This window comes from Centroberyx affinis, unplaced genomic scaffold (assembly GCF_046629955.1).
Source record: "Centroberyx affinis isolate AG114_WGS23_722 - 3 ecotype Tasmania unplaced genomic scaffold, CSIRO-AGI_Caff_v1 ptg001163l_1, whole genome shotgun sequence".
Taxonomy (NCBI): Eukaryota; Metazoa; Chordata; class Actinopteri; order Beryciformes; family Berycidae; genus Centroberyx; species Centroberyx affinis.
Window position 1 is genome coordinate 138,039 of NW_027279694.1, and position 27,795 is coordinate 165,833.

At 43.7% G+C, this 27,795-nt stretch overlaps 1 protein-coding gene across 1 annotated transcript; it reads right to left on the reverse strand.

The window, feature by feature from the left end:
- Positions 1-1,840: 1,840 nt before the first annotated feature.
- On the reverse strand, positions 1,841-27,674 carry LOC139648150 (zinc finger protein AEBP2-like). The gene is made up of 9 exons (XM_071524186.1): positions 27,120-27,674; positions 26,173-26,383; positions 25,196-25,303; positions 24,868-25,054; positions 21,071-21,195; positions 12,499-12,566; positions 5,991-6,104; positions 4,482-4,511; positions 1,841-2,846 (listed from the first exon to the last, which is right to left on the reverse strand). Exons 1-9 carry the CDS (start codon positions 27,653-27,655, stop codon positions 2,840-2,842), a joined length of 1,386 nt encoding a protein of 461 aa, XP_071380287.1. The 5' UTR covers positions 27,656-27,674; the 3' UTR covers positions 1,841-2,839.
- Between the last annotated feature and the right edge of the window lie 121 nt (positions 27,675-27,795).

The following is a 27,795-nucleotide window of genomic DNA, read 5'->3' on the forward strand; positions in this document are numbered from 1 at the left end:
ACTGCCAGAACAGTACTCTTCTACTGACTACTGTTTCCAACCTTAAAGCATGATAATAGCCCTTAGCATGCCACAATAATTGAACACAGCCTATAAAATAATACTCCTGAATTGTTCAGGTTTACCACCGAGCAACTCCTATTCATTTCCGAGCATTTCCTTCTCTGAACTATGTGAAGCAGTGTGGGAAAACACAATTCCAGACCGGGATTTAGAGCAGCAGCTCATCGCTTTTGTTCTTGATGTAATGCCTCCATTCTTCATTCAGACAGTGGTGCATGTAGCCAAAGCAAAGGAAAGATTTTGTGCCCAATGAGAAACTCAGACGGGGGATTCAGAACCGAGTGTAAGCAGAGCTGCAGACAATGGAAAGGTTCCAAGTGAGCAGTTGGACTACAGAACCAATGAACGAGACCTACAAACAGACACACTGTCAAACATGAGTAATGAACCGGCTTAATGAGGTTCACATGTCACAAGAGATCGGAATAAGATTCATTACCGAGGATGTCTCACTGTAACTTGGATCAATATGAAAAAAATATGACATGAATACATTTCTATCTGCACGCATGCTATGCTTGCTCCAAAACAAATATCTTTTTATCTGGGCTTTTCCTATCTAGACAGGACTGAAGGGATCGGGCGAAAGAGTGGGTGTACAGAGGAGGAGGAGCTGAAGGAAGAGCACCTCGTCTCATTTTAGTAGGATGAGTGAGCAGACGTCACTTCAGGGTAGCATCCCAGTGTTTCTTATGCAGGCAGGCTGAGGCAGGATTACAGCAGGTTCTGCAGGCAACGCCGGACGCTTCCTCTATTATCTGCTGGTCTTTCTGTCCATCAGCCCGTTTACTCCCACTGCCGTCACTGCGGACGTGATGATGGCTCGGACAGGCCTCGGCAACAACGTCATTGGGTTATCTTCAAAACATCCTGCGAATAAAACGGCAATGCTCGCAGGACATGCTGGAGATACGGTGCGCCAGGAGAGATGTGGACATCAAAGAAATGCGGCTGTTCAGTCTGATGGCAGCGATTCTTAGACATTGACATGCTTCTCAGTGGAATATCATATGAGAATGCTATAAAGCCTTCCTTAACATTATTTATTGGAATGAACCAGTCAGGGTTACCGCAAATAAAAAAAATAAATAAATAATAAAACAATGAAATAAATGTCTATATTTTGAATGGGCTCTGATGGATTACTGAGTAACTTTCAAGCAATGCATAAAAATAAAGAAATGAGGAAAGAAAATAAACCAGTTAAGTTAGATTCAACACACCTGGGCTAGATAAAATTAAACTTTTAACATGAGCTGTCAAAAACACATTGTTTCTTCCTTCTACTGCTTGTGAATCCTGGGAAATGGGAGGGCACTTACTCTTTCTGAAAAGGAGAAGTCTGTAAATAATACGTTTTAACCGAAAATGGAGCGACACCTGAAGATCTCATTATATCAAACACTGGACAACAGTCTTAAATCCCCATGACTTCTGTATGTGTGTGTGTGTGTGCATTAGATAGTGAAGAGCAAGAGAGCAGCATTGTAGCAGACCTCTTCCTGAACCCAGTTTTCTCTGCAGGCGTGTTCGCTAACAGCTGAGGACGGCGGGGCTTCTGCCCTGCTGGCCCAGTCATTAGCTCCTCCACAGCACGCTCCCAAAGCTGTTCTGTTAATGGACGCCAAATAACCCAGCCAACCCCTCCAACGCAGTCATAAGCAACTCATATTCATACCAGAATGGAAGCATTTCCTCTGTATATCATTCCAAGCAAGGTGCAAACACCTCGCATCTTTATCCGTGTCGAACATCCTGCATGCTTCAAAATATCCGTTGTTTCCTCCGTTTTATTACAAAGACAGTATTCCACTTCCAACAGTGACAACATACAGTAGAAAACACAAATATTTTAACAACATAAATTCTTGAGGGCTTAAACAGCGGTACTGTAAATCTATCATGACAACAATGATATTACACAGTTCATGTTTCGGCGGTGGGCGGTTAACACTGCTTTAGTCAGAGGTCAAAGGTCAAAATGTGAGTTGAAATGTCAGAGTCATGCTCGGCTGTACTACTTCCAGATGTGCAGATGACAAGCTATGTGGGAGCGCACTTAATTATCAAGTTATTGCTCCTGTAACAATATGCACTGCATCATGTACGTGTCTGAGATGACTGGCACACCTCAGGCTTCATCATCATCACCATCATCATCATCATCGACATTGTCAACAGCATTGAATACAGTAAGTATAAATAGGACAACTTGATAAGACTTCATTCCTTTAAAACACCATTACGACAACTAGAAATGTCCAATTCCCCTAAAAGTGACAGTCCACATAGATTATCACAGTAAATACGGTTTTTGTCAAAAACCTTACACAAATCCACAGTACACTAGGATTTTATGGTATAAAAATAAGTTACAAATCTGCATAAATATTTACACAAAACATTTATAAAATATGCTGTATTTTTTTTGACAACATCACACAAAACACTTTTTGTTTTTTTTTACAACATTGAGTATTAAGACTATTTTCAGTTTGGCGCTTGTTATAAAACATTCATTTAGGTTTGTTAAGAACAGAACCTTTTAAAATGGTTAATCCAATTCCATACCACACTTGGTTACAAAAGCAGTTTCAAATATACAAGATGGAGAAGGGGAAAGTGGAGAACTGCGGCATAACCAAGTCTCTCTTCCTTTTTTCTCCACTTCACTCCTCCCTTTCAGCAGAGACAGATGAAGAGCGTCCCATCCCATATAGATAAACCTCCTATGAACAAGGATTTCCCTTTAAGTACCAAGTCCACAGTCGAGTCCTTACAGGCTGAGTACAAAGACAGGAGAGAAAGAGAGAGAGAGAGAGAGAGTCGGTCTCAGTGTGACATGAGAGAGATTACAGTATGAGGGATGGGTTTTATCCTGAATGCACAGACACTGAGCTGACTTGCTTGCAGACACATTACACTATGTATTCTAGTGCCTTTTACTGCACTGAGCTACTCGGGTCAATTAATGGAATAATGAACAACGATCAAATATGACCTCATATTTGAGTGAAACCAGAGAATGCCAAGGGTCGTGGCTTCGAAATCGCCTGTTTCCCAATTAACTGGCTTCACGCTACATGGGAACCATCAAACTGTGGGCGATAGAGCAATCAGCTACTATGATGTGTCACCACAGGGGAGCCAGCACTAGGGGGTTACACTCCCGAGGCTCTGATCTTTACCATCAAAGCATCAACTCTGTTAGATCTATGTTACAGCAGAAAGACTATTGAAACTTGAATGTGTCTGGTACAATTAACATGCAAGACTAACCCGCTGAGTTAACCGGCTACAGTTATTATAAGACAAAAGGTTGTTTTGGCTGGACAGTGGACACACACGCACACATTCACCACTCTGGACTGACACACTGACTCAACTCTGCTAATCTGCACATGGACACTGATAAAAGCTATTGAGAGTATCTATCAAACTAGTCATACCTTACACATCTGTCATTTATGCTTCTTTTGCTCTTCTCCTAGTTGTACTTTGTACTTTGCACCACCTATGTCAGTGCTGCCATATTGGCACAGTTTCCCAATTCAAATTAAGTTTTCTTAATTCAGATTCAGCTTCCTGAGACACACATCCGGGACTTTGACTGGAAGGCAGTCACCTTTGAATTCATTTATTCAACAAATATACTGTATATATACGGTTCAATATGAGCATGCCAAATTCAAATTTTCTCCCTGGTATTAATATTTCTCCATTGTATATTTGTAGTTTATGTTTATTCTGTTGTTATATAGTATGTCTTGTCTGCACTATACAGTATGTGTGACCCTGTTACATTTGGTCCAGTACCTAGTGTCCTGTACTGTGTAACTGTCATGTCAGCATCAAATTGAAAGTCAGCATTTTTGTGCACCCGTTGCACTTGCTGAATTAAAATAATTTAAATTAATTGTAGGCTGTGAGCTACAATAGGACTGCAGTTTCTATGCATTTCAACCATTAGCAACCACATCGGCGTGTTACTGTATGTGCCATGTAAGCCTACTTGATACAGATTGACTAATAGAATTAACAATAGAATGAAGTTGGATGGGTAGATAATATGGGGAAAATCACTTATTGAACCACGGTACCACATGACTATCCTGCTCTATGGTGTTGCAGATATAGGTGGGGCCTATACTGTAGCAAAACTAGTACATGATTGGCTGCTGATGGGCAATGTTGTTCAAAGGCTGTAGGCAACTTTTCCTTGAAAACAAACATGGAAACGGAGCAACCGCAATCAGCATCAGCCAATTTGTCTGTCATAGAAAATTACTGGACCTCTGGAAATGGATTGGGGTCTCAAGCTGCTTGCAGTGTGAACATACTGTACTAGTAGTTTCCAGCTCACCCTGCATCTCCCATCCCAAACCCCCACTCACACCTCTGAACTGGCTAGGGCTTACCTTCGCTTCAGCCGCTTCTGGGGAAGTGCTCTGGGAAGAAAAGGACAGAGCGCTTGTGAGGCCAATGTGCAAGAATGTTTTAGTGTGTGTGTGTACTATATGTATGCATGTTTGACTGTGTGATTGCCTGTTTATGTTGATTTCAGTCAAGTATTACTGAGCTTGTGACAGAGACAGCCAACCATAAAGAATACTCAACAACATGGACAGGGAAATATTGCTCATATAAGATAATCCCAAACTGCTCCACCACATCCACATGTACATTGGTCAGTCCGAACACCCTGCTATATCTTCCACCATAGGCACCAGCAACTTCATTTGTTTGGGGATTTCATACATTAGGACAACCTTGACATAAATTGGCTGAGTGCTGACGGTAATATTCAACTTTGAAACCAGAGTCCAGCAGCAGCCCTTACAGTTACTGAGCCTTCAGGTCCAATTAAAATCAGCCAGCCTGTGTGCTGATCAGCACACTTGTGTGCCATATATCTCCGGTAGGATGACCACTTTGTTATTTTAGGCACATTGTTCCTCTTTCAGGAATGATTTTCAGCCTTTTATGGTGTGCCATAAAGCTAACCTTATTTTCTCATTGCCTTTCACTGGCAATGGGAGTGGTGAGACTTGGAGACCTGGACAGGATTCAAATCATATCATAGCTAATGTGTAGAGGAATGTGGCGCACTTGGACACAGAGAGGATGTAGCCTGTGGAGCTGCATTTGCACAGTAGCAACAAAAGGTTTTTCCTTTTGAAATTTTTAGCTGTGATCATTTCTATTTTCAAAAAAATGATGCAATGTTGATCGTGTCACTTCCTCAAATGCATCTATTTTCATATATCCATCAGCTGAAAAACATACACAGGTAGGGGCAACCTGAATATATCACTAATATCTAGTTTTGATGGGACGTCTACTTAGATGACAGGGCCACAGTATTTCCCTGTTTCTGATGTCTGACCATAGCTGCCATTCGTGATCAGGTTGTGCAGCAGAAAATGTTTGCTCTGCACACACACACACACACACACACACACACACACACACACACACACACACACACACACACACACACACACACACACACACACACACACACACACACACACACACACACAATTTGTAATGTCTGAGCTTGTCCCTTCTAACCTGATTGTTGAGGCCAAGGGCTGGTGCCACCTGGTGGAAGAAAGTGTTCAGGATGACACGCATGCACACACACACACACACACACACACACACACACAGGTGGTGCACCATTGAATGCACAGATAGAGGGTGTGGAAGTTAAAGGCAAGAGCTTTTAAGCACATTTTCTTGTTGCACCGTAATAGTTTACTGCACTGATCTTGTTACGGACTAGATCATATTTAGACACAAGCAGCATGTGTTTGACTGACACCACCTGGATCTGCGGTTGTGTGTACTTGTGTGTCTGTCTGTGTGTGCATATGCGTCTGTGTGCACAAGGAGGTCATTGGTTCTGTCACACACACACTCACCTGTAGATGTTGGGGTCTAGCTGCATGGCTGTGTCCTGCGGTAGCTGGGATAAGTGCACCACTTTAGTCTTCAGCTGAGATCGCTCTGTTTCATTCACCCACACGTCGGGCAGTCTGCAGGACAACACACACACACACAGAGGACATGTGGTCAGGGTATGGGCTCTCACGAGAGAGAGGGAGAGAAAAGGGGGGATGGAGGAGGAGGAAGGGTGAGTGGAGGGAGGGTGAGAGATGGACAAAGAGCCTCATTGAGTCCAGAGCACATGTTAACACCTTCCTCTGAACACTGAGTACATTTCCATAAGTAACATGGCCTTCACCACAGCATTGGGACTTGACAAACGTGCACACGAGCGTGCAGACATGCACACACACATACAGAGGACAAAGTGTACTGTCCTCCAATGTAGACAATTATCAAGGTAACCTCTCTATCTCCATGCGTAGTTGACGTTCACTTGTGGGCACTGAGAGATTAAAAGACGAATTACAAAATGTAACAATGGTGTTTGTGCGTGCGTGTGTGTGCGTGTGTGTGTGTGTGTGTGTGTACGTTCCAGTGTTCACACCTCTGTATCCCGCATGATTGGACATGAAACTAGCTTGAAGTACAGCCACCTTGCACCTTAAAATCAAAACAACCTCACAGGCTTACACCTCTTTGAAGGGTGCAAAAACGAGAGGGAGGGTGGAGAGGTGATGTCTTTGGAGTAACAGGCACACACACACATACACACACACACACACATCAAGTACTGTACTGCACAGTTGCACCGTACTGTACCCGCAGCGGCGTGATCCCCCTGCAACAGAAGGGAGTGTGCGAGCGCTGGCGTGGCGAGTCGAGGTGCAGAGGAAAGAAACAAAGAGCTTAGCGAGTCGACTGCACCTCCCCTCCCTCCTCCAGCCCCCCTCCGTCTCCACCCCCAGCATTCCCCCCGTCACCATGTGCGTCATCACAGGAGCCCCCAGAGATACAGACACACACACACACAGACACACACACACACACACACACACACACACACATACACACACACAGCAGGCGGCAGGCAGGCAAGCAGGCAGCCAGCCAGCCAAATCACTCACTCACACGCCTAGTCAGCCCATTCAGTGGGACGGTGTGCAGGTAGCATTTCACACATTGTACATTCAGCACTGTATGTGTGTAGAGATGAAGAACAAAAGAGGGCAAAAGAGACAGAGAGAGATTGAGAGAGGAAAGAAGGAGAAAGCGAAACAGGTAGAGGGAGAGAGGAAGGGAAAAAAAAAAGCAAAGTAGCTTAATAAAGTTAACGTACAACAATTTGGACCAGACCTGGGTAAAATTATAGTTTTATGGGTTGTTTTAGCCTACGTAAGTACCACATGGGTGGGGTTTGCCATACAGGACAATTCAATGAATATCACAAAGTTTAGACAATCACAGCAGTGTACTTGAAATTCACCTGAATCTCAACTGTCCTGATGTGCTAAATCCAACCCATCTGGGACTCATCAGTTAACACAATGACTAAGAATTATTTGCAACCAGCATATGACCCAAGTTTGATTTGTACATTACTGCAGATGTGAATCAGGATCATTCCTGGGAATTTGTGTGAGTGTGTGCAGCCTGCTCGTGAACACACATGCACACACAGGCACAGATCTGGTTAACGACAGTCCAACATGAGTGTGTACACATGCATGCATGTGTTGCAAAAAGTGTAGGGGTTATAGAGAGAACAAAAGAATGGGGGAGCAGAGCCCAGAGGCAAAAGATTTTTAGCCAAAAAGCCCAACTCCCAACCCCTGTGCTTCAACAGAAATGGACTGGCCCATCTGATAGTGAGGCAGCTACTGCTCCTCAACTGAATTGTACACTTACATTACACTCACTATGCTTTTATTTATTTATAAAAGCTAAAAACACAGCAGTGTGCAGTAACACAATTATAAAACACACAACACAATTTAAATTTTTATTGCCACAGTAAAAAAACAAAAACACACACATCGAGGAAAAAACTGTCTTCTCAGCAGGTTTCCCGTTAAATGGAGAGAGGGAAAAGAATACAAGTAGTACAAAGTAGAAAAAGAAAAAAGACAAAAGAAAAAGAACAATCGAGAAATAGAGTGATTGCACATGCGTGTGGCAGTACTTGAGCATGGGGGAAATGATGGCAAGAGACGTCTGGTTAATATCTGCTAAAACATGATTTGGTTAACTGTGTGTTTTAACCAGGTTTTAACCCATATGGAGGCATTCTTTGTGTTGTGTTGATGTTTGAGATGTGGGAGAGCACCAATAGATCTTAAAGATAGGGAAACACTGCTCCAAATTGTAGTGCCAGTGTAGAGGAAGGCTCTTTGGTTATAGTTGTTTCTTAAATGTAACCCTTTTGAAAAGTTGTTTTATTCTTTATTGTGTGGCTGTGATATCTATATCCCCTTTAATGGTGGGGAAAAAAGGAAGGGGGAGTTGAGAGGAAGAGGCAGTGGGAAGACAAGAAACAGTCCCCTTCAAAGCAGCATTAAAGTTTGGTTTAGTCGTGACTTGGTGTCTTCATACAAGGCAATCCTCCAATGACAGAGGAGGACCTGGTGAGCATTAAACACACAGTAAACACGTGTGTGTGTGTGTGTGTGTGTGTGTGTGTGTATGTACATTCCACTCCAAAGTCACTGTAAACATGTCAGAGTGCGTTGTGGTGCTGATGAGTTATTAAGCTCTGATGGATGAGTCACACAGGAGAGCTTCACTGGGGGGGGGGGTCTGCATGTCACACAGATGTGTGTCATACAAACACATACACTCGTGTTTATGTGCACACACACACACACAACACACACACACACACACACTCTCAGCTTTTAAAAGACCAAACCAACCAAGGTAGCAGCACACACACAAAATGGGCCTACCATCATCCACATCTCCACCCAAAGACTCCATTCAGTCACACCAAGCCAAATAAAGACAAATGGATTTATTTTATTTTCCACAGGAGACTGTTATTTGGCTGGCTTCTTTATGAGGCAGAAATGTATATTGTGAGTGAGGCCTCTGTGGGGAGAGCTACTGGGGGTGCTTGCCAGAGCGGAGCCCAGTCTTCCAGCCTGGATTGATGGCTGGCTCCAGGCCTTGAAGCTCCCAGTGGTGGCAGGAGCAATAAGTTCATCACAAAGCAGCATACTGAATATAAAACAGCTTACTGTATATATTTAGACCTCAGCAAAAATGACTCCAGGAGAAGTCCTATGTCCTTTTAAACTATATCATTTTGCAAAGCAGGAAAGAGCAGGCAGCAGTGGAGCTGGTTCAGGACCTGCACAACTCACAGCAGCCTCTAGAAAAACTTAAGCTGAAAGAATGGGACTGAACAGCAAAGGTGCTGAATAGAGCTGCACAATATTGACAAAAACTATTTAATCAATATTGTGATTGCAATATGAATTGAATTGCTATACAGGCGGACACAGCTTAATCAATATAATTTTTTCAGTTCTTATAAAATGTTAAAGAGATGAGTGTGTGTGTGTGTGTGTGTGTGTGTGTGTGTGTGTGTGTGTGTGTGTGTGTGTGTGTGTGTCTGTGTGTGTCTGTGTGTGTGTGCGTGTGTGTACTGTAGGGGGGGATAAGTGAAAGATGTTCTCAACAGGCTGCTTGTTTAGCACAATAAACACTAACTGGTATTAATTATGCATGCTTTTTGAATACAATCAATAATAATTACTACTACTAATAATAATTCTTCTGTACTTTATTAACTGTTTAAACTACAAGAAAGTAATAAAATCATTTGACCACAGAAATAATATAGCTAATAGATAGCTAATAGATAGCTAAAATCATGCTGTACATGTCCATAGTGATGTGCCAGTGATGATCCAGTTGCTCAAGGCCTTAACTGTCTGTGACTGTGTATTCTACTGTTTGTTATTCTTAAGTATTCAACAGCGTGTAGGGGATCCATTCAACCATCTGTCAAAGATGAGACAGCAAGCATGGTCACCCCTCCCTCCCTCCCTCCTTCCCTCCCTCCCTCCCTCCTTCCCTCCCTCCCTCCTTCCCTAGTGAGCTGCTGCTGGGTTCATGTTCAGAATGGCATGTTCATGTTCAGAATTGTTAATCAGAGTTACTCGTTAATCCAAATGGAGTTAATGAGTGTCAGTCAGAATGTGAATGGTTTGCTCCAGCATTAATAAACATGACTTCCCACATTCACACTGCTGATCACACAGCCAGTCACTAAGATACACACACATACATACACACACACATACACACACATGGTCCAGACACTTGACCTCAGTGTCAAGGGTCATATCACTTGATGGAACTGTGCAGCTTCAATTAAAACATCACTAGATTGCTAGATCTACACTGAGTCAAACATTAAACATTAACTTGAAACTCGTTGTCACACACTTAAAACCAAGACTCAGTGTCTCAAAACATTCATACGCACATGCAAAAAAGACTCTCGCACAAAATCACTACTTGGATGTACACACATGCACACACACTTTAATCCCCTGAGTTGAACTGATAAACTTTGCGCTGTAAGGGGATAATACAGCCACCCTCACAGTTTAAGCCATCAGCATGCGTCTCTCCCTCCCCACCCCTCTATGGATTGGCTTTGCTTATTAATGACCGGAGCACTCGCCTGCCGCCGGACGAATTTATGACTCAGTAGCGTCACTGATTTCTCCTGCATGGACGGAGCCCAAAAGGGACCTCTCTCTCTCATTTTCTATCTCTCTCTTCAATTCTCTCTCTATCATTCACTCTCTCCGGTTCCATTCTGTCTCTTCCTCACATTTCTCTGTCTCTCCCACCCTCTCTCTCAACCATTTTGCTCCCACTCCCGTCTCTCACTCTCTTCCATCCTCTGCCTGCCCAATTCTTTCCGTGATCCATTCTGCCTCTGTCTCTCATTGAGTCTCTCTATCCATCTCCATCTCTGTCTCTCTGATTGGGATTAATCCGAGGAGTTTTTCCCGGTCACTGCACTTCATCTCTCGCTCTCTCTTTCTCACATTCTCTCTCTATGGGCACGATTCAGCTATCACATGTGGGGTGAGGAGGAGATTGCAGAGGTGTAGCAGAGGGGGACAAAAGAGAGAGGGAGAGGCAGGAAGGAGGGATGAAGCAGCGGAGGGCTGAGAGGGGGGTGGAGCGGGGAGGTGGGGGGCTTTAGCTACAGTATGTTCATCGGAAGCTGTCAGCTGCAATCTACTTCACGTTGCATCATCCCGGCTCTTTTGCCCAGTGCTGTCTTTGCTCTCTGTATCTCCATGCCCCCCTCTCTTTTTCGTTTCCACCTCCTTCCTTCTCTCCTTGATCATGCCCTTAGTATTTCTTTTTTCCTCTGTGCTGCTCCTCCTCTCTGTCTTTCTTTTCCATCACCCTCTGTCTCCCCTCCGCCCACTTCTCCCTCTCTCCCACTTCCTTCGCGCACTTTCTTCCTCGCTCTGCTCTCTGATCATCTTCAGAGGGGGTGCAGGCAATCCCTTTAATGGGAGTGTGGGAGTGCTGAAGTGTGGTGGGATCTTCCCCTCGGCCAGAGCCCTGCTGAGGATCACGGTGTCTTCTGAAGCTCTCTCCTTGTGAGAGAGATCCATCTCATTAGCACAGAGCCGATCCTGGCTGCCCTACTGCCCAACGGCTTAAATGAGCTGGGGCTCAGCGGTGCCGGGGTTCACCTACACCGGGCTGAGTTCAGTGAGGCTAAGCTGTGAATAGGTAGGTAGTGAGGATTGGGCTGAGCTGCTCAAGCCCCAATAGGCTGAACTAGATTTACAGTACAAGTTAGTCCAGAGGTTGCACAAAATTTCTACCGACATGGGTGTGGACACTAAATTGAGACTCAATGAGAAGTTTAGTTGGGACCCACAAAAATATAGGCCTGCAATTCATTCTGAATCCCAGTCCATCGTTTAAGAGACACTTCAATGGACTGGTCCATGGTTTATCTGAGCTACACTAAGCCAAGCAGATGGTATAAAACCAGTGCCAGACCCGTAGAGGGACAGGAGCTGGACACGGCAGATTCTGACATCAGCCTAGTCCAGTTTTCTCACCATCAGCACTTGAGGCGTGAACGTGAGTATCATACCACTGAGTGAGTCTACTGGCTGATAACCATGACTGATGAATGCCCCCAGCTCCCTTTGAGGAGTGCCCTGGGGCTCCAAGTAGAGGAGCTAGGCAGTGCTGTGCACTGTAATGGGACCTGGGCTCCTCGCACTGGGAGCTATCCACGACAAATATTAGCTCAGCCAAGAGAGGAACATTGGGGAGATTTATAGTGAGTCCTGGCGTAAAGGAAAGGCCGGCATGTTGAGTGCCGGAGTCGATGGAAAGAGAATCGTACAACTATCAGAGACAGATACACATACACTATAGATATGCATATGTGCATGTACACGCTCCTGTTGCTCAAGGAGGGAAAAAAGCCTAGGCTTTACAATGGTAAAGGATATATGGATATAGTGTAGGGCAAGCTTTACTCACATGTCTTCAGGTGTCCAGTGTAGGAGGACCTTCACCTTACCAGAACCCTCTTTCCTCCTGGCCAACACCTGCACAGAGAAGACCGAGTAAAGACACGAGTCATGCTACAGAAAACCACACACTGAATAAGAACCTCAGACACTGACTACTGCTGTGTTCTCGCTGCCATTCCACTACAGCTTGTCCCTGCCACATTGCTGTTATTTTGGGCATGCATGGCCCAAGAACCTGTAATCAGCTCCACTAATCACAAGCAACTTATTAATACGAGTCAATCCTAGCTCAGTGGGCGTGGCCAAAAATTGTGGTGCACCACCATTTCACCAAAAACGTGCTGGAATAGAATTGAATCTACAGATTATAGTCTAATTTCAGAAAGTACAAGCCAATTTGTGCTTCTACCAGCATTAGATTTGCATTAGTGTGTCTGGCCCATACTGCAACATTCGTCTATCGAGACTTGGCTTCAAAGACATGCCCCCATCCTGCCCCCCCCCCCCACTAGTAATGAGGCTACGTGTTTCAAACGTCTCATCAAGTGATACAGTGGCTGATCATTACACTAATAACCAATGTGAGCACTCTCAATAATGCATGCAAGGGCTCAGTAAGATTTCTATTTTCAATGGGATCTATCCCACTTTCCCCTGCAACATATAAGAACAAGGCATTTAAATCCAGGCACAAGCCAGATATCTCAAAAATATCTAGACTTGACTGAGAATTGTGGATCACATAGCTGACATTCCTGAGAGCCAGGAACATAAACATGAGGCTAGACAGTGATCGCCATAAACAAATCATTGCTCTCTTTGTGGATAATGTCAGCACCACAGACTGCACCTCTGACAGTCCTGGGTCTGATAGTTTCCATTGTTTTCTGCAGTAACAGAGCAAGTCATATCAAGTGCAATTGAGTTTTGTTACCTAAATTAACTACGGTCTCAACAGGATAAAGACTTGATCTGCCTGCAAAGCCCCAAAAGTCTAGTGCTTTCTACTTTTGAAAATACAGTAGGGACAGTAACAGATTGGCTGGATAGCTGGCCTATTTTTTTTGCTATCATGCTGTGATGGTTTATAGTAAAACTGGTCTGGAATTTGCACAAATATTGTCAGTGGGGAAAAGAAAAGCTAGAAAAAATAACCAGGATCGTCAAAAATAGCTCCAGATACAACCTCTTGCGTCAATTGGCTCTTTTTTGTTAGGGTTGTCTATTTTTAGGCTGGTGAATGAGCTCACACGTGAAGAACTTCTCTTACGCACATGAATATCTGAAATGATTTTTGTGACTCTAGGGACTGGCTGAGGCATTGATGGAAACTGGTTTGAGGACAGGAGAGAGGAGGCTCCACTGAGAAAAGAGATAGACAGAGACCTAGAATCTCTCTCTCCTCCTCTCCCCACAGCTCTTCCTGCCCTCCCACTCTTTAGCCAAACACGCATTAATTATTATGAACCTCAATCTGTTTTATTTATCTCACTGATCTGACAATTTTGCATTTTTTTATCCTTACATCCATGTTCTTCTCTTCTGCCCAGCAGGAAAAGAATACTCATTTACATATCATTATTTGTCTCTCTTCCTACTTTCTTTTTCTTAACTACCCCTTTCCTTCCCTTTGAATATCTGTGCAACTCTTTTTAGGGATCAATCTGAGGCCCTGCTGTCTGAAGGCTTGTTTATTCGGATCACACAGGTGCCCAGCGCTTGTGTATCTGCGCACACGCCATTAGTTTTCCTGGGTGAAATCCGGGGCTGTGATGGGACGCTACCCAGCCCATGGTGTGTTGAGGTCTGCTCCTTAGTTAGGGATAAATGCAGAGAGGCACGGCGGAACACAGACATCACACACCACAGCCTGGCAGGAACCGTGCACGGTAACCCCAATGACCTCAAGATGCTGCTGCAATTCATTTGCATGTACTTGCATCTTGACTGACTGAACACAGCTATTGTAAAACTTTGGTGGACCACATATTGACCACATATTGTACGACAGGAAGTAGCTGGTCAAAAACAGATTATAATATGACGCTTTTCTCTTTGAGTATATACAAAACAGATATATGTGAAAAAACAGTTACAAAAGGTCAATTTTTTTTGTTAAAAATCAACATCTCAGAAATGGACAACTCTGTGTCACCATTTGCCCTACTGCTGAAGAGCCGTGGCCTTACATGGTGATACATGTTAGTGTTTCCTCTAAATGCACAGACCAAATTTTAAAACAAAACTGATATGTCACCGGATGGCTGTGTGTAGTACAGCATTATTTTATTTATTTTTATTTATTATACGAATAGCCCTTTATCATGGTTACAGTCTCAAAGGGCTTCGCAACGCCCATATTATGAAACAATAAATGAAAACGACACGCCCCTTAAACTCTTAATGGGAACAAGGAAAAACTCCAATGAAAACCTCATTAGGAAAAAAAACCATGGAAGAGCCATTGGGAAGGGCCTCACTGAGAGCAATCCCCATTCCAGGAGGGTTAGGCGTGTAATGGGTGCTCGAATTAAATACTTTTTAAAAAATGGAACATAACAAAACACACAGAATGAACAACGCTTGGATGAAACGTCTGACGCGGGGCATCAGCGCCAACTCAGACAACAACAACTTACAACACAGGCAAGCAGGGAGAAAGAGTCGAGGACCACAAAGGAAGCTAATACTGCCCAGTCGCAGCCACAAAATTAAATGAAAAGATAGGAAACGCACCCATATAGACAGCAGAAGAACTCATTTGCTTACTCCCACTTACTTGCTTACTCCTACTCCCACAAACACACGTAACAACATGAATGAACAGGTGCACACAGACCAGGAAAAAATTCCCATCAGCAGGAACTGGAACTAGCACTAACTAGTAACTCGATGAAGAGACTGAGTCACTTTCAGTAATTGTGCAAAGCTAAGATTCACCACATGATAGTGAAAACTAAACAGGCTTTAAATCTGGAGTTAAAGACATCAGTAGAATTTGCATCCCTCATTGCAACAGGGAGACTGTTCCAAAGAAAGGGAGTGTGGTAGGAAAAAATCTCTGCTGCCTGCAGCTTTGTTTTTGACAGCTGGGATTCAAGTAATCCAGCATCTTGCGAATGGAGGGCATTTGGCGATATATATGGTGCATCTGATAAATAGGATGGTGCAAGCCCATATAATATTGTATATATTAGCATAAGCACCTTGAATCATATCTGGCATGAATTGGGCACCAGTGTTGGGAGGAGAGGATAGGCAAGGATAGCCATTATGTGGTCTAATGTTCTTGTTTTGGTCAAGATTCTGGCAGCAGCATATTGTACGACCTGAAGATATTTAATGCTAGCATTAGGTATATAGTATATTAGGATTTGCATGTTTGGTCCACTCAGAATTTTGATGTTTAAACATGTATGCATGGAGTTCGCCACATAGAGCAAAACTGTCTGGAAGAAAACATTTTAGAAGACATTTATTTTCCTAGACTGCTACCTATAGAGTCGACTTTATTCTGACTTGACTTTAAAGTAACTCATCTGAAGGCCAAACAGGTTTGTTAGGGTACACCTTGAGTAACTTGGCTGACATAAGTTATGAGATATATTAATTGTTTTTGCTTGGCTGCTAGCCATAGTTTCCCTGGCAAGAGTTTTAAAAAAGAGGAAGAGGAAAACAGCGTGATTCACTTGTCTGGGAGACATATGTGGTTGTGTATATTAATTGTTTTTGTTCTGCTGCTAGCTATAGAGCTCTCTGGTCAGAATTTGACTTACTAACTTGTCTGGAAGGCAAACAGGTGCATTAGAATAGATGTTGATTAATAGGTCTAGATACATGTCATGAGTATATTATGCCTATTAGCATTTGCTAGGCTAGGACAATGTTAGGGGACATTATTTGCTTTTGGCAGGCTGCTACCCATAGAGTTGTCTGGCAGCTTGATTAACTTGTTATGGAAGACCGGCTAATACGTTAGGAAATACCTTTTTGCTACCAATACAGGAGGGGCTTTGTGGATGATAAACCGGTGTGTGGATTTATATTTATATTTTGACAGGCTGATAGTTGTAGAGTTGTCTGGCAGGCATTTTGAGAAAACAGGCTTGTTTGGCTCCAGCTTGATTCACTTTTTTGGAAGAGAGATGCAAAATGTTAAGAGATATGAATTTTGTTGTTGCTGGGTTGGTGCCTTAATAAGTGTCTGGGAGAAGTTTTGCAAATAGCAGCCGACTGTTAGGTACGGACATGTTTGTGTATACTCATCTTTCTCTCTTTCAGAGACAGAGTTGGCAAGTTACCCTTTGAGCGGCAGGGCAAGAAGGGGAACAAGCTTGACAATTAATGCCCTACAAAGCCAAACAGCAGTAACTGTGTGAGCAATGAAACTGAGAAAATGCATTCATCCCCTTTTCCGACAGAATATTGTTGATACAGAAATAGGATATCATTTCATATCATTTATACAGATAATTTTTGTTAATATGAAATCTAAATGCTAGCCATGACCTTTGACCTTTAAAACACATAAAGATGAGTTACTGCAGCTTGACTTTGTAGGGTACTTAAGTGGAGACTTCTGCTATTGCTGGATTTGAGTGATAGGCCAGACTAGACATTATTTGCTGCCGACAGACAAAGACACAGACACAATCTACCCAAATACACAATCAAAACATACTCCTCTTGCTGAACTGCTTGTGGAAACTTAAATTGCCATTACACAGAAGAAGGCCCCTATTTGACGTTTCAAAAGCAATCTTTAAAAGTTTTAAAAGTTCCCTCCCAGCTTTTCCTGGCCATAAGTCCCAGTAAAGCTGATAAATTCACACTGTATCTCGCATTACTCTTGCTTATCTGCCTCCACTGTATCTTGATCGGACTGTGAGGAGTGTTTGATTTGGGTAGAAGCCTTCCAGAGGCTTGCTGTGGACTAGCGCCTGTCTCCCGAGAGGCTCTCAGCTAGCTCCCCACCAGGGTTTGGCTGGCTACTGCTGCAATGCCCAGCCACACCTACATCCACACGAAGGGAGGGGAAGAGAGATGGCCTATTCCCAGCCCCGTCCAACAACAACAGGCCCTGCTGCAGCGTTGGGCTGAATTCTGCGCTGGTCGCAACGGGCCCCGCCATCTCTGTCCCGAGCCCCGCTGCTGAGACTCAGCACACCAGCAGCTGCTTTATTGCCCTTTTAATTAAAGAAGCATGGGAGTCAGCCTGTGGCCTTGGGCTCCTCACAGCGCCAGGTTAATGTTTATTAGTCCGGGCCACACTTAAAGGGGCCGCGACCATGTATGTAAAGGCAGAAAGTGAGGACGCTGGCCTGTTTTTAAGAAGCATGAAATCAGTGATGTGTGAGCTGAATGGTTTGATCACGTCAGGTCTCTGTGTCTTGAGGGATCGATCTTAATCTATCTTTTAAGAGAAGGAGAGGGAGAGAGAGAGAGAGAGAGAGAGAGAGAGAGAGAGAGAGAGAGAGAGAGAGAGAGAGAGAGAGAGAGAGAGAGAGAGAGAGAGAGAGGAGAGAGAGAGAGAGAGAGAGAGAGAGAGAGAGAGAGAGAGAGAGAGAGAGAGAGAGAGTGAAGAGTAGGGAGTGAGGACTGGATATTAGTGTGGCTCCAAAACAAGGCACTCAAGGCAGTGAAAAATGCAGGGCCAGAACCGGGGAGGACAGGCCTGCTAAATCTGGGTGCCTGTCTAGTGTCAGGGGGTCAAGCTGTGGATGACGCAGATTGGCGCAATAACAAAAATATCCCACCATAAACATGGCTGAGGAGCTCCGGCGTGTCAGCAGGCCCACTGGCCAAACTCCACAGGACCCCCATGGCTCTGTTCCTTTTCCCCAGGCCTGGGAGGGTCCGCTGGGGCCGGGAGTCTGACGCAGCACCCCCCTCCCTCTCAACCACAGTCTTCCAGGGGTCAGAGAGAAGAAGAATGGATGCCCGACACGGCCAGATCTCCTTCCGATTCCATGACCCTGACCTTCGTTTCACCCCCTTTCCTTGTTCTCTCTTTCTCAGTCTCTCTCTTTCTCTCCATTTCTCTCTCTCCCTCCCCTGGCTCGTTCTTCCTCCTTCTGAGTCTGTGTCCAAATATGCGGTTACCTCTCTTAACCTCTTCCCAAGCTTTATCTTCATGGGTTTTTTTTCTGAGCACCTCTTTTAAAATTCTTGGCCGGTGGCGAGCAGTTGAGGTTTCCAGGAGCAGAGCAGAGCAGAAAGGAGGAGAGGGACTGAGCTGAGAGCAGAGCCGTACTATAGCAATGATAGCACCGATGTTAACACTCTTAGCTACACTTAAACATGGACAGGAACTGTGCAACATTAGCAGTGAGTTTGTCTAAAAATCCATTCAACATTGTGTGCTTACATTCTTGCAAGTGAAACTGTATTAAGCATGAGTCAGCCACATGTGCAAAAGATGCAAGACATGGCTTCATGGCTATCGTTCACTGTGTGCGTAATGGAAATGTACATACATGCATGAAACATGCCTATATAACCTGCAGGTGTATCATATACCCGTACACACACACACACACACACACACACACACAGAGATAAAACCCTATACAAGCTATAGATTCTCTGCTCCTCTCTGTGATGACTCACATCTGTCATCACATAAACAGCATCATATACATACCTTCAAATCTGCACTTGAGTGTGTGAGTGTGTGAATCTGTGCTGTTTAATTCCACATCTGGAGCGCCCTAGGTCCTGTTGTCACTTTCCTCTTAGGGGTGCAAATGTGGAGTTCCTTTACTCATGCACACACTCTAATTGTCTCTGCTAGATTAGGCAGCGGTGGCATGCCACAGCAGCACAGCAGAGTGGCACATCCTCTATAAATGTAAAATGTATGCAGTCATGGACTCTTTGGGGAAAAAACACCGCCAAATGACAAACTGTCTCTCCAAAGCTCTACAGGCAGATATAACAAGTTAGAGATTTTTGCCCACTGTCAACTGCAACTCCTTCTCCATTCACTTAAGACTTAACTGAGTAATGAGTTAGCTGCAATATGAATATGATGGGACACTGTGCTGAGAAACAAGTGAGTGGGAGTGTGTGTGTTTATGTGTGTATGTCAAAGAGAGACAGAGAGAGAGAGAGAGAGAGTTATGCAGCAGATGATGACCTTTACTTGTTTCTGCTTTTAAGGAAAAAATAATATCATCCTGCAATTTGGGCTTCTTCAACAGGAGACACAGCGCTCCCTAGAGGAACTGCACAAGAATAGCAGTCATTCAAAAAAAAAAAAACTGCCATTCAACCTCCACATGCAAAATGCCATCATAGCTAAACTCCCCACTAATCTAAAATTCATTCACCAACTCGGCTTTGAAGCCTTTGTCAGTAAGAGATGGAGAATCTTCCACTGAAAAAAAAAAAATCTCTCTCTCCCTGAGTGTGCTCATATATGCCCTCAGTATCACGTGGGCTTTCGGATGGTGCAAATGCACTTTAGAGCTCATTAATAATGTATCGCACACGAGGCTCAGAATGAACCGAGCACCATACACAAAAACAAGCCAATTGTCTTTTCTGTGAGGCTTGATTCAGAGAAAAACAACATTAAGCCTTGGGGCAATTCACAAGGTTCACTTCAAGTGCATTGAGGAAATCTGCAGTGATCGAAAGCCATTTTTTTTTTAAGTGAGTCTCTAATGCCCCCTGTTGTCTGAAAAGAAAATTACAAAAAGATGGTCACAAAAAATCTGTCCCAAAGAGTCCCAAACAATCAGGCGCATCAAAGGACTAGAGTCCATCTATAATTCCTTTTGTGATGAGGACTAGGACAGAACAAAAGAAAAACAGGCTTGTTTCCTATTTCTGTATGTTAATTATGTTTTCAGCAGTGTCTGAGCTGTGTTTTGATTGTGCTTTGTTCTGTGTATTGTAACACTACTACTAAACCATAGACCTTTTCAAGATAAGAGTTTGAAAATGGTTTAGAAGGAAAATATTTGTCAATCAGAATGCTTACAATACCAGGAGATCATCGGCCTCCTTATATTTCCTTTTTATTTATAAAATAATACACAGAGAGTAATACAAATAAGGGAGCTGTTTACACTTGGGACAAACTTAATTTCCCCTTAAGCAACTTCAAAAGGTATTAAAAACAAATGTATCTTTATCACAGATTCATGTCAGACAAAACTCTTTGTCTACTGATTCTAGGGCTTCATTTGAATTATACCAACTATGTAGTAATATATCTGAAACCAAGCCCGCATTTTGGTATTGTAACACAAGTATTCATTCATTCATTGAATATTGTGATGCTTTAAATTGAGATTTTGGTTTCTGCAGAACATTTTCACGTTTCAGCATACAAGTTACGGAGCAGTCAACCATGTAAATTGTTGTTTTTGCAAATATTTTACATAAATTCAGTAGTCAACCGGGGGGAATGATTCAGATCATTTCTCCAAACAAAGAGAATGCTATCGTTCTTCACCCCCAGTCTCCCAAATTTCTCCCTGCTACTGGCCATCTTCAAAACCATTTACATGGAAACGCATGGCAAGAGGGAGACATTTATTGAAAACTAGTGAAACTGCAGACAGACTCACTGTGCTGTGGAAGACCACGCTGTGGCCGTTGCCCACGCTCTCGATGTGGGTGGCCAGGTTGAGGCAGATGGCCCTGTGGCGGATGGCGTCCATGGTCTGGGCGTCGAAGAAGTCGTGGGGCCTCGCTGGAGGGAGAGGGGGACAGACAGGGATGAGAGCAAAGTCCCACAAACAGAACACCAGGGTTCCCACTGCAGCCCTGCTGTAAAATTCCTTGACTTTTCTATGCCTTTTTTCTATGGGATAAAAAGGTGGGTTCGGCTGATATGGGTTTTTGGAAACCTGTGCCAATATTTTTGTACCAAAGCTGCTAATAGCCAATATTTTGTGCCAGTAGTAAGTATTCTTAAATTTCACCATTTTCATGCCAGAAATTACAAGTATTCTGTGTTTCCCCCCAGAATTTGACCCTTGGCAGGATGGAAAAGCCTCTGAAATCACAGTTAGGCTAGATCATGGGACACTAAAACATAGCAGTTAGGCTAGATCATGGGACATTAAAACCATACTAATGAAAATCTTTCTGGGATATATTACTAACTATAAATTAAAAAATATTTTACAAACCCATTATTTTACAAACCTATTATTGAAAAATGTAATTAATAAATGTGCAAAGAATATCATACACAGGTTTTATAGATTGTATTTATGTAGCTATGGTCAGGGAGGAACCTCTATCAAATTGGTGGTGGATGGCACTGACTGGCCATCGAATATTTAACAAACCCTAGTAAAGAGTCTGGTTTCCCCTACAGTTGGGTTTGCTGTGTAGAAGTGTAAAATACATTCAGTATATTCCTGTAAAGTGACCCATTTGTAATATGCTGACCAGATAATTTATCAATTTGACTTTCCCTGTTTGGAATACACCGCAAATTCCATGATATTCCAGGAAGCCCATGACCAATGGGAACCTGTAACACACAGTAACACATTATGACCAGTAGATCTACAGCAGGTCCAGACAGCGTGCTCTCCTTCCCATCATCTCCATCAACAGCTAATGCTTTAGTATCAATGCCAAAGGAGTGGGAAAAATCAACCAAGTAATAACCAAGTCAAGTCAAAAATTTCTATAAAGCATTTTGAATAAAAACGTAGTGCTCTACAGAGCAATTAAACATACATAAAACATAAAACATACAATTAATGACAAGAGACTAGAGAGAAGCAAACCCAAATCACCGCAAGCAGCCATTAGTGGGGTCCAAGCCCATGGGCCAAACACACACAGATAGGTGGGATATCGCACTTTGGAACCCCTTCACAAATATGTGCGTGAAATTTGATTAGTCTAAAACTATATTAAGGTTTGCACATCTTCACTTTATAAAACTTGGTGGAGCCAACTTTGCAAGAGTAATAAAAAAAACCCCACATGCACCTGACCTTCGAACGCAGAAACCAAGCAGCCAGTTGCAGTACTACGGTCCTGCCAAGAAGAATTTTCCCAGTTAATTTTCAGTGCTGAAGACCTTATATAGTGCTGGCTATATAAGGTACAGTCATGTACCATACTGACTTTCACACATAGACACCCAGACCAGTGATCTTTTCTTTTGAAATCACACTCAAAGATTTATGTTTGTGCTGTTGTTGAACATTACCACCACATGATGGCGCCAAAGCACTTTGAGGTTCACATTCACGCACATACAGTACATTGATTTGGTAGGCAGGAGCTTTTGAACTGCTGAAAAGTAAATATGTGGATATTCAGTGGTGCATGAGTTGAGATAAATAATCTCTTATATGAGCATAGGAATAGTGACTCCATTTTCAATTATCCACCTGTTGATTGCTACATGCCATCTTGTGTTGCTTTCAGTTGCACTAATTGATCAGGGCTAACGTCGCTTGGCTTAAAGGATAAGGCTGGCGTTTTCTAATGCATTGCTTACCGTCAACAAATCCTATGAAAATAACAAAATCAGCAATGATTTTGTTTTACCAACAAGTCTTGTCCATGTAGCCGGTGCCCAATGAAGCCATGTCCCAGCAGCCATAGAACTCCATTGTATTAAAAAAAAAAACATTAAAAACATGTCAAAGAGACATGCTGTTGCTCTGGGCAGCATATTTCATCATCGTGATGCACCGGGCCAGCCAACTTTTTCCTCAGGCAACTTAATAAGACGGCTGTAAACACGTTTTCAATCTCAGGAAAGTAGTTCCGTAGCACCGAAAATAGTTCCCGGCGTAATGAAGAATTTGTTCCCATTGAATTTGATTTGGTAATAACTACAACAGCCTGACTTTTCGTGGTAACAGTTAGCGATTTTTAAAATTGAAACTATGCCCTTGTGAGCTGTATTTCAAGGTTTTTAGTTTACAATTGGAGCTAATGACTTCCGGGTTGATGGCTAAAAACGGTAGTTTTTAGTCAGAAAGTAACAGGAGTAGTGCAAACGCATTGTTGATTTTGTTATTTTCATAGGATTTGTTGACGGTAAGCAATGCATTAAAAAACACCAGCCTTATCCTTTAAGTTTTAGGTAAGAATGTTTTAAGTAAGAAATCAGACACTTGACTTTGACCTGCCTATGAGAATAAAATCACAGAAGGTTCTGTATTGTATCTGTAAACCTTTATTAGCCTATCTGTAATCCCAATTTATTGAATTTATTTTTTTATGAATATTGGATCACCACAAAATGCATTGTAGTATCCAGCTAGAGCCCATTATTTAATTGCTGTGTTCATGGCCAAAAAAAAAAAAAGATTCTACGCTATACAGTTCAGGAGTTATTGGCTAAAACATAAAGTTGCTTGTGATAGTGCCACTATCTGACAACTAGTGTAATTTTCTTGGCTGAGTAGTGGGGGAGATTTGAAACCAATCCACTAAAATTGGGGGTTCTGGGATTTACGGTGTCAGCTCCAGATTGTTTTAAAGCCGAAAAAGAAGCGGAAGAAAAACTCCTAACAAAAACAATAGGGTTCCAGCCTCTGCGGTGCTTGGAACACCTAATTAAGATAAAGAGTAAAAGCTTGTGTGTGTGCATGTGTGTGTAAAGATATGAGACAGAGCTCTGCTGCAACACCATGGCAGATCCACAGGACCGACAAAAAAATGACATCCCTGCAGTTACAAAGAGAGGAATGCAGAAACACTACCTTGATGTAGATCTTTCTTTTGCACTTCATCTCACACAGTTATGCATCAGCTACCACTTCATGGCCATTTCCTAGAATCCTCTCAATTCCAGAGACATACTGAACCAAGTCAAGCAGAGGGGTACAAGCGAAAAAAAAAGCTGAAGCCCAGATTGTGTGATGCTGTGATAGACAGAGCCATGTGAGGCTAAGCCTGCCCCCAGGGAGCTAACTAGCTACCTGAACACAGACACCCGGCTGGGAGAGAGAAGCTCCAGCAGTAAACTCACAGTTGTTCTGTGAAATGCCAAAACATCCCTTCAAATTGCCCTGGGGGAAATCTGTCAGCCTGGCTTTTCATGAGGCAGATGTGTCTGTTCCTGTGTGTGTCTGCCTGTGAGTGTGTGTGTGGTCCAGCTCTAGCTTCTCCACCAAAGGGATGTGGGAGGTCAGAAGCTGAAGTCATCTCTTTAGACATACTGCACACAGCCTCTGCTCACAAGATAAGTTCACAGCTAAGCTGTGAGCGAAAAATGTCACATAGCCAAAGCACTATTTAGAAAGGTGTTACAATTCATCCCACAATGCCTGGAAATCCTGTTAAACTTGTAATCCTTGACAAAAAAAAGAAAAAGTATGAAATCACATTGAGAAATTGGTTAGAAAGAAGTCAGTTGTTGTGTCAGCTAGGTACATACGTAGGGAGCGCCTGCGTTTGTTCTTGAGTTTCTTCCTCTTGTTGAGTCCGGCCTTGGAGGGCGACTCCTCCTTGAGTTTGGCCTGGCTGGACATTTTGGAGGAGCTCTGCTGGCTAAAGTGGCTGGGTACATGGCGGGCCAGCCCTCCCTGTGAGGCAAAGCTGGCATTGCAGCCCCCAACTACACACTGCAGCAAAGCAGAAAGGACACAGCAGGTTGGGGATAGGTCTCCCAAAACATCATGATACTTCATTGATTGTTACAATTACAGACAAAAAGGCTAGAAAACTAGAGAATGTACATCATATCAGAGTTCTTGGAGTCGTACCTTGAATGGCTTGTCCCCACTGTGGGTCAGCATGTGTCTCTGCAGCCAACTCTGACTGGTAGATGGTGTGTTGTACACCTTACAACCTTTCCACAGACACACAAACACCTGAGGAACAGACACACACACACACACACACACACACACACACACACACACACACACACACAGACATGCAGACGCACACACAAAGAGAGGGTCTTTCACTACCACAGGAGAAGTGGATATATGAGAGTAGGGAATTAGACAAAGAGAAAGAAGATACAGGAGAGGGGTTAGAAAAGAAAAAGAGTGACAGGTTGCAAAACATATGGTGGAAGAGAGGAGGTAGTTACACAGAGGGCTTTGTTAGAGAGAAAGCAAAAGAGAGATTTCTCAAAGGCAGAGTCTGTGAGCTTGTCTGGTCCTAACCAGGGGGCTTTGTTTGATGCTGTCTACAGCGATAGCGTCACCTTTGAGGAGGCAGGTGTTGTTGTGATTGGAGCATTTTCTGATACGTCTTGTCATTGTCGAGAGAGAAAGAAAATGTGCAAACGTCATAGCTGATTGAATTTGTAAAACCTTATGTAGGCTGTGCGAGCAGAACTTGAAAATGAATTGCACATTACAACATGTAGAAAACCTTTTTTAAAAGTTATATAGATGACCTACTTGGCTTTCACAACAAGGCCAAGCTCGCTTACACCTGCGTCCACTGCTTGGTCAAAATGATGGGCATCATTATTTAAGTTTGTCATGTTGTTGTACATCAGGTAAATTATGGGCGCATAGCAAGTCAATGACACTGCCTTCCCTCATTTGACTGAAATATCTGGCAACCAATAAAACTTTCACACATTGTTCAGCTCCATCTCAAGTTTCTAGACAGTCACTTTCCAGCTACAGCTGGATGTGAAGTCTAGCTCGCTACGACACCTGTGAGCCAGAATAGAGGAAGAAATCAACAACAAGTCATCCACAAGTCCAGGCCTACTGACCCCTCCTCTCTGCCCATCCACGTGAATGCCCCTGATGTGCTCGGCCAGGTCGGGGCTGGAGTTGAAGCACTCCGGGCAGAGGTCCCAACAGCAGGTATAGGCCACCGGCTTGGCCCCGGAGGAGCTGGCGCTGCCCTGTCCATTCATCATGGCAGGGGTGGAGCGCCCACTGGACACCGTGCTCTCCATTTCCATCAGGGTGCTGCTGATACTGAGAGAGAGGGAGGGAGAGAGCCAGGGAGGGAGGGGGAGAGAGAGACAGAATACAGGTCCACAGCTATAAAACATGAGAAATGAGGCCATCAACACCATCTTAATATTCCCAATCAGGCTTTCCACAGCCTTGAGGGAAAGCTGCAGATGTTACTAGCCACATTAAGCAGCTAGTATGCGTGAAACCTCAGGGCAGACACTGATTTCGCACGCATGCCACTGTTATCACTCATACCAAATCAAACATATCGCCTTCTCAATGCTGTTTCAATGCTCCTAGCACTACGACTGGGTTGTTGCAGTGCTGTCAGGATCAGTATTTGGGCTGGTAACACAAAAAGTAACAGTTTACTCATCAGTTATTTCAAAACTAATGAAACTTCACTACTCAATGGGAACACCAATTCGTTCCACCACCATAACTGTCATCCTTTTTATCAACAAAATCTGAGCAGAGATACACGTTTCTAAGATTTCTCATCTAAACTAGTATATTATGAGAACACGACGACTAGTTAAAAAGAAAACAATCGGGGGGTGTAACGTTATTCCACCTGTATGTTAACAGAGGGTGATAAAAGAAACGACTTACTTTTTTGGTGGTAAGTGCTACTATCACTGAGACTGACCTAATATTTCGTTGGCCTACTCTACTCGTTATTGAGGGGCGGTAATGACATTACTGTAACGCGTTACCACCCAAAACTGGTCAAGATGAATTTCCCCAACCCAACCTGTCCTCGGAGTCCATCCGGCTCAACGGTTCACCGTCCGAGGATGACATTTCAACACTCGGCCGCCTCTTGTCGCCGAGCTCCCCGCCTCCACCGCTGGGTTTCTCCCCGTCTTCACAAACCGTTTTGCTCTTTTCGCAGTCTATCCCTGGAGATCGGCTTTCCTCTCTTTGTTCCTCCTTAATGTCTTTAACTGTGTTGTCGCTGGCAGGTCCATTGCAATCCCCCGGACTTTGCTGTGGCTCCGACTTTTGCTCTGGTTCTTCAGGAGCGGCTGTAGCCTCCTGGTTGGCCGTTACAGCGGCGTCTGTCACCGCCTCGGCCGCGGCCTCTTCTGCCGCTGCAGCGGGCTGCTCCTCGCCAGGCTCGCCGTCCGCCTCTTCCATTTTCGGCTCTACGCCACCGCCTGGCTCCTCTATTTTCGGCTCTGGAAGGCCTTTCTCTTTCTCCTGGTCCTCCTCCGCGGTTTTCTCTGCAAGCGGTTCATCGTCCGTTATACTCAACGCTGGTGTTTCTTCCGTAGCGGTAGCAGCCATTTCAATAGCGGGCCTACCTGTACCCTGTACCCGGGGACACTTTCGGTATTAAAATTTCCCCGTAGCAACGTCAAATGTCCTAGTGCAGGAGGAAGGCTGTGACAAACCACACTGTCGGCTCTCTGGTTGGACAGAGGCAG

Excerpts from the sequence above, each read along its gene's own strand:
- LOC139648150 (XM_071524186.1), bottom strand. The coding sequence starts at position 27,655 with ATGGCTGCTACCGCTACGGAAGAAACACCAGCGTTGAGTATAACGGAC. Across the intron at positions 25,055-25,195 it reads GTGGGGACAAGCCATTCAAG|TGTGTAGTTGGGGGCTGCAA; the intron begins GTACGACTCCAA and ends GCTTTGCTGCAG. Across the intron at positions 21,196-24,867 it reads CAAACGCAGGCGCTCCCTAC|CGAGGCCCCACGACTTCTTC; the intron begins GTATGTACCTAG and ends CTCTCCCTCCAG.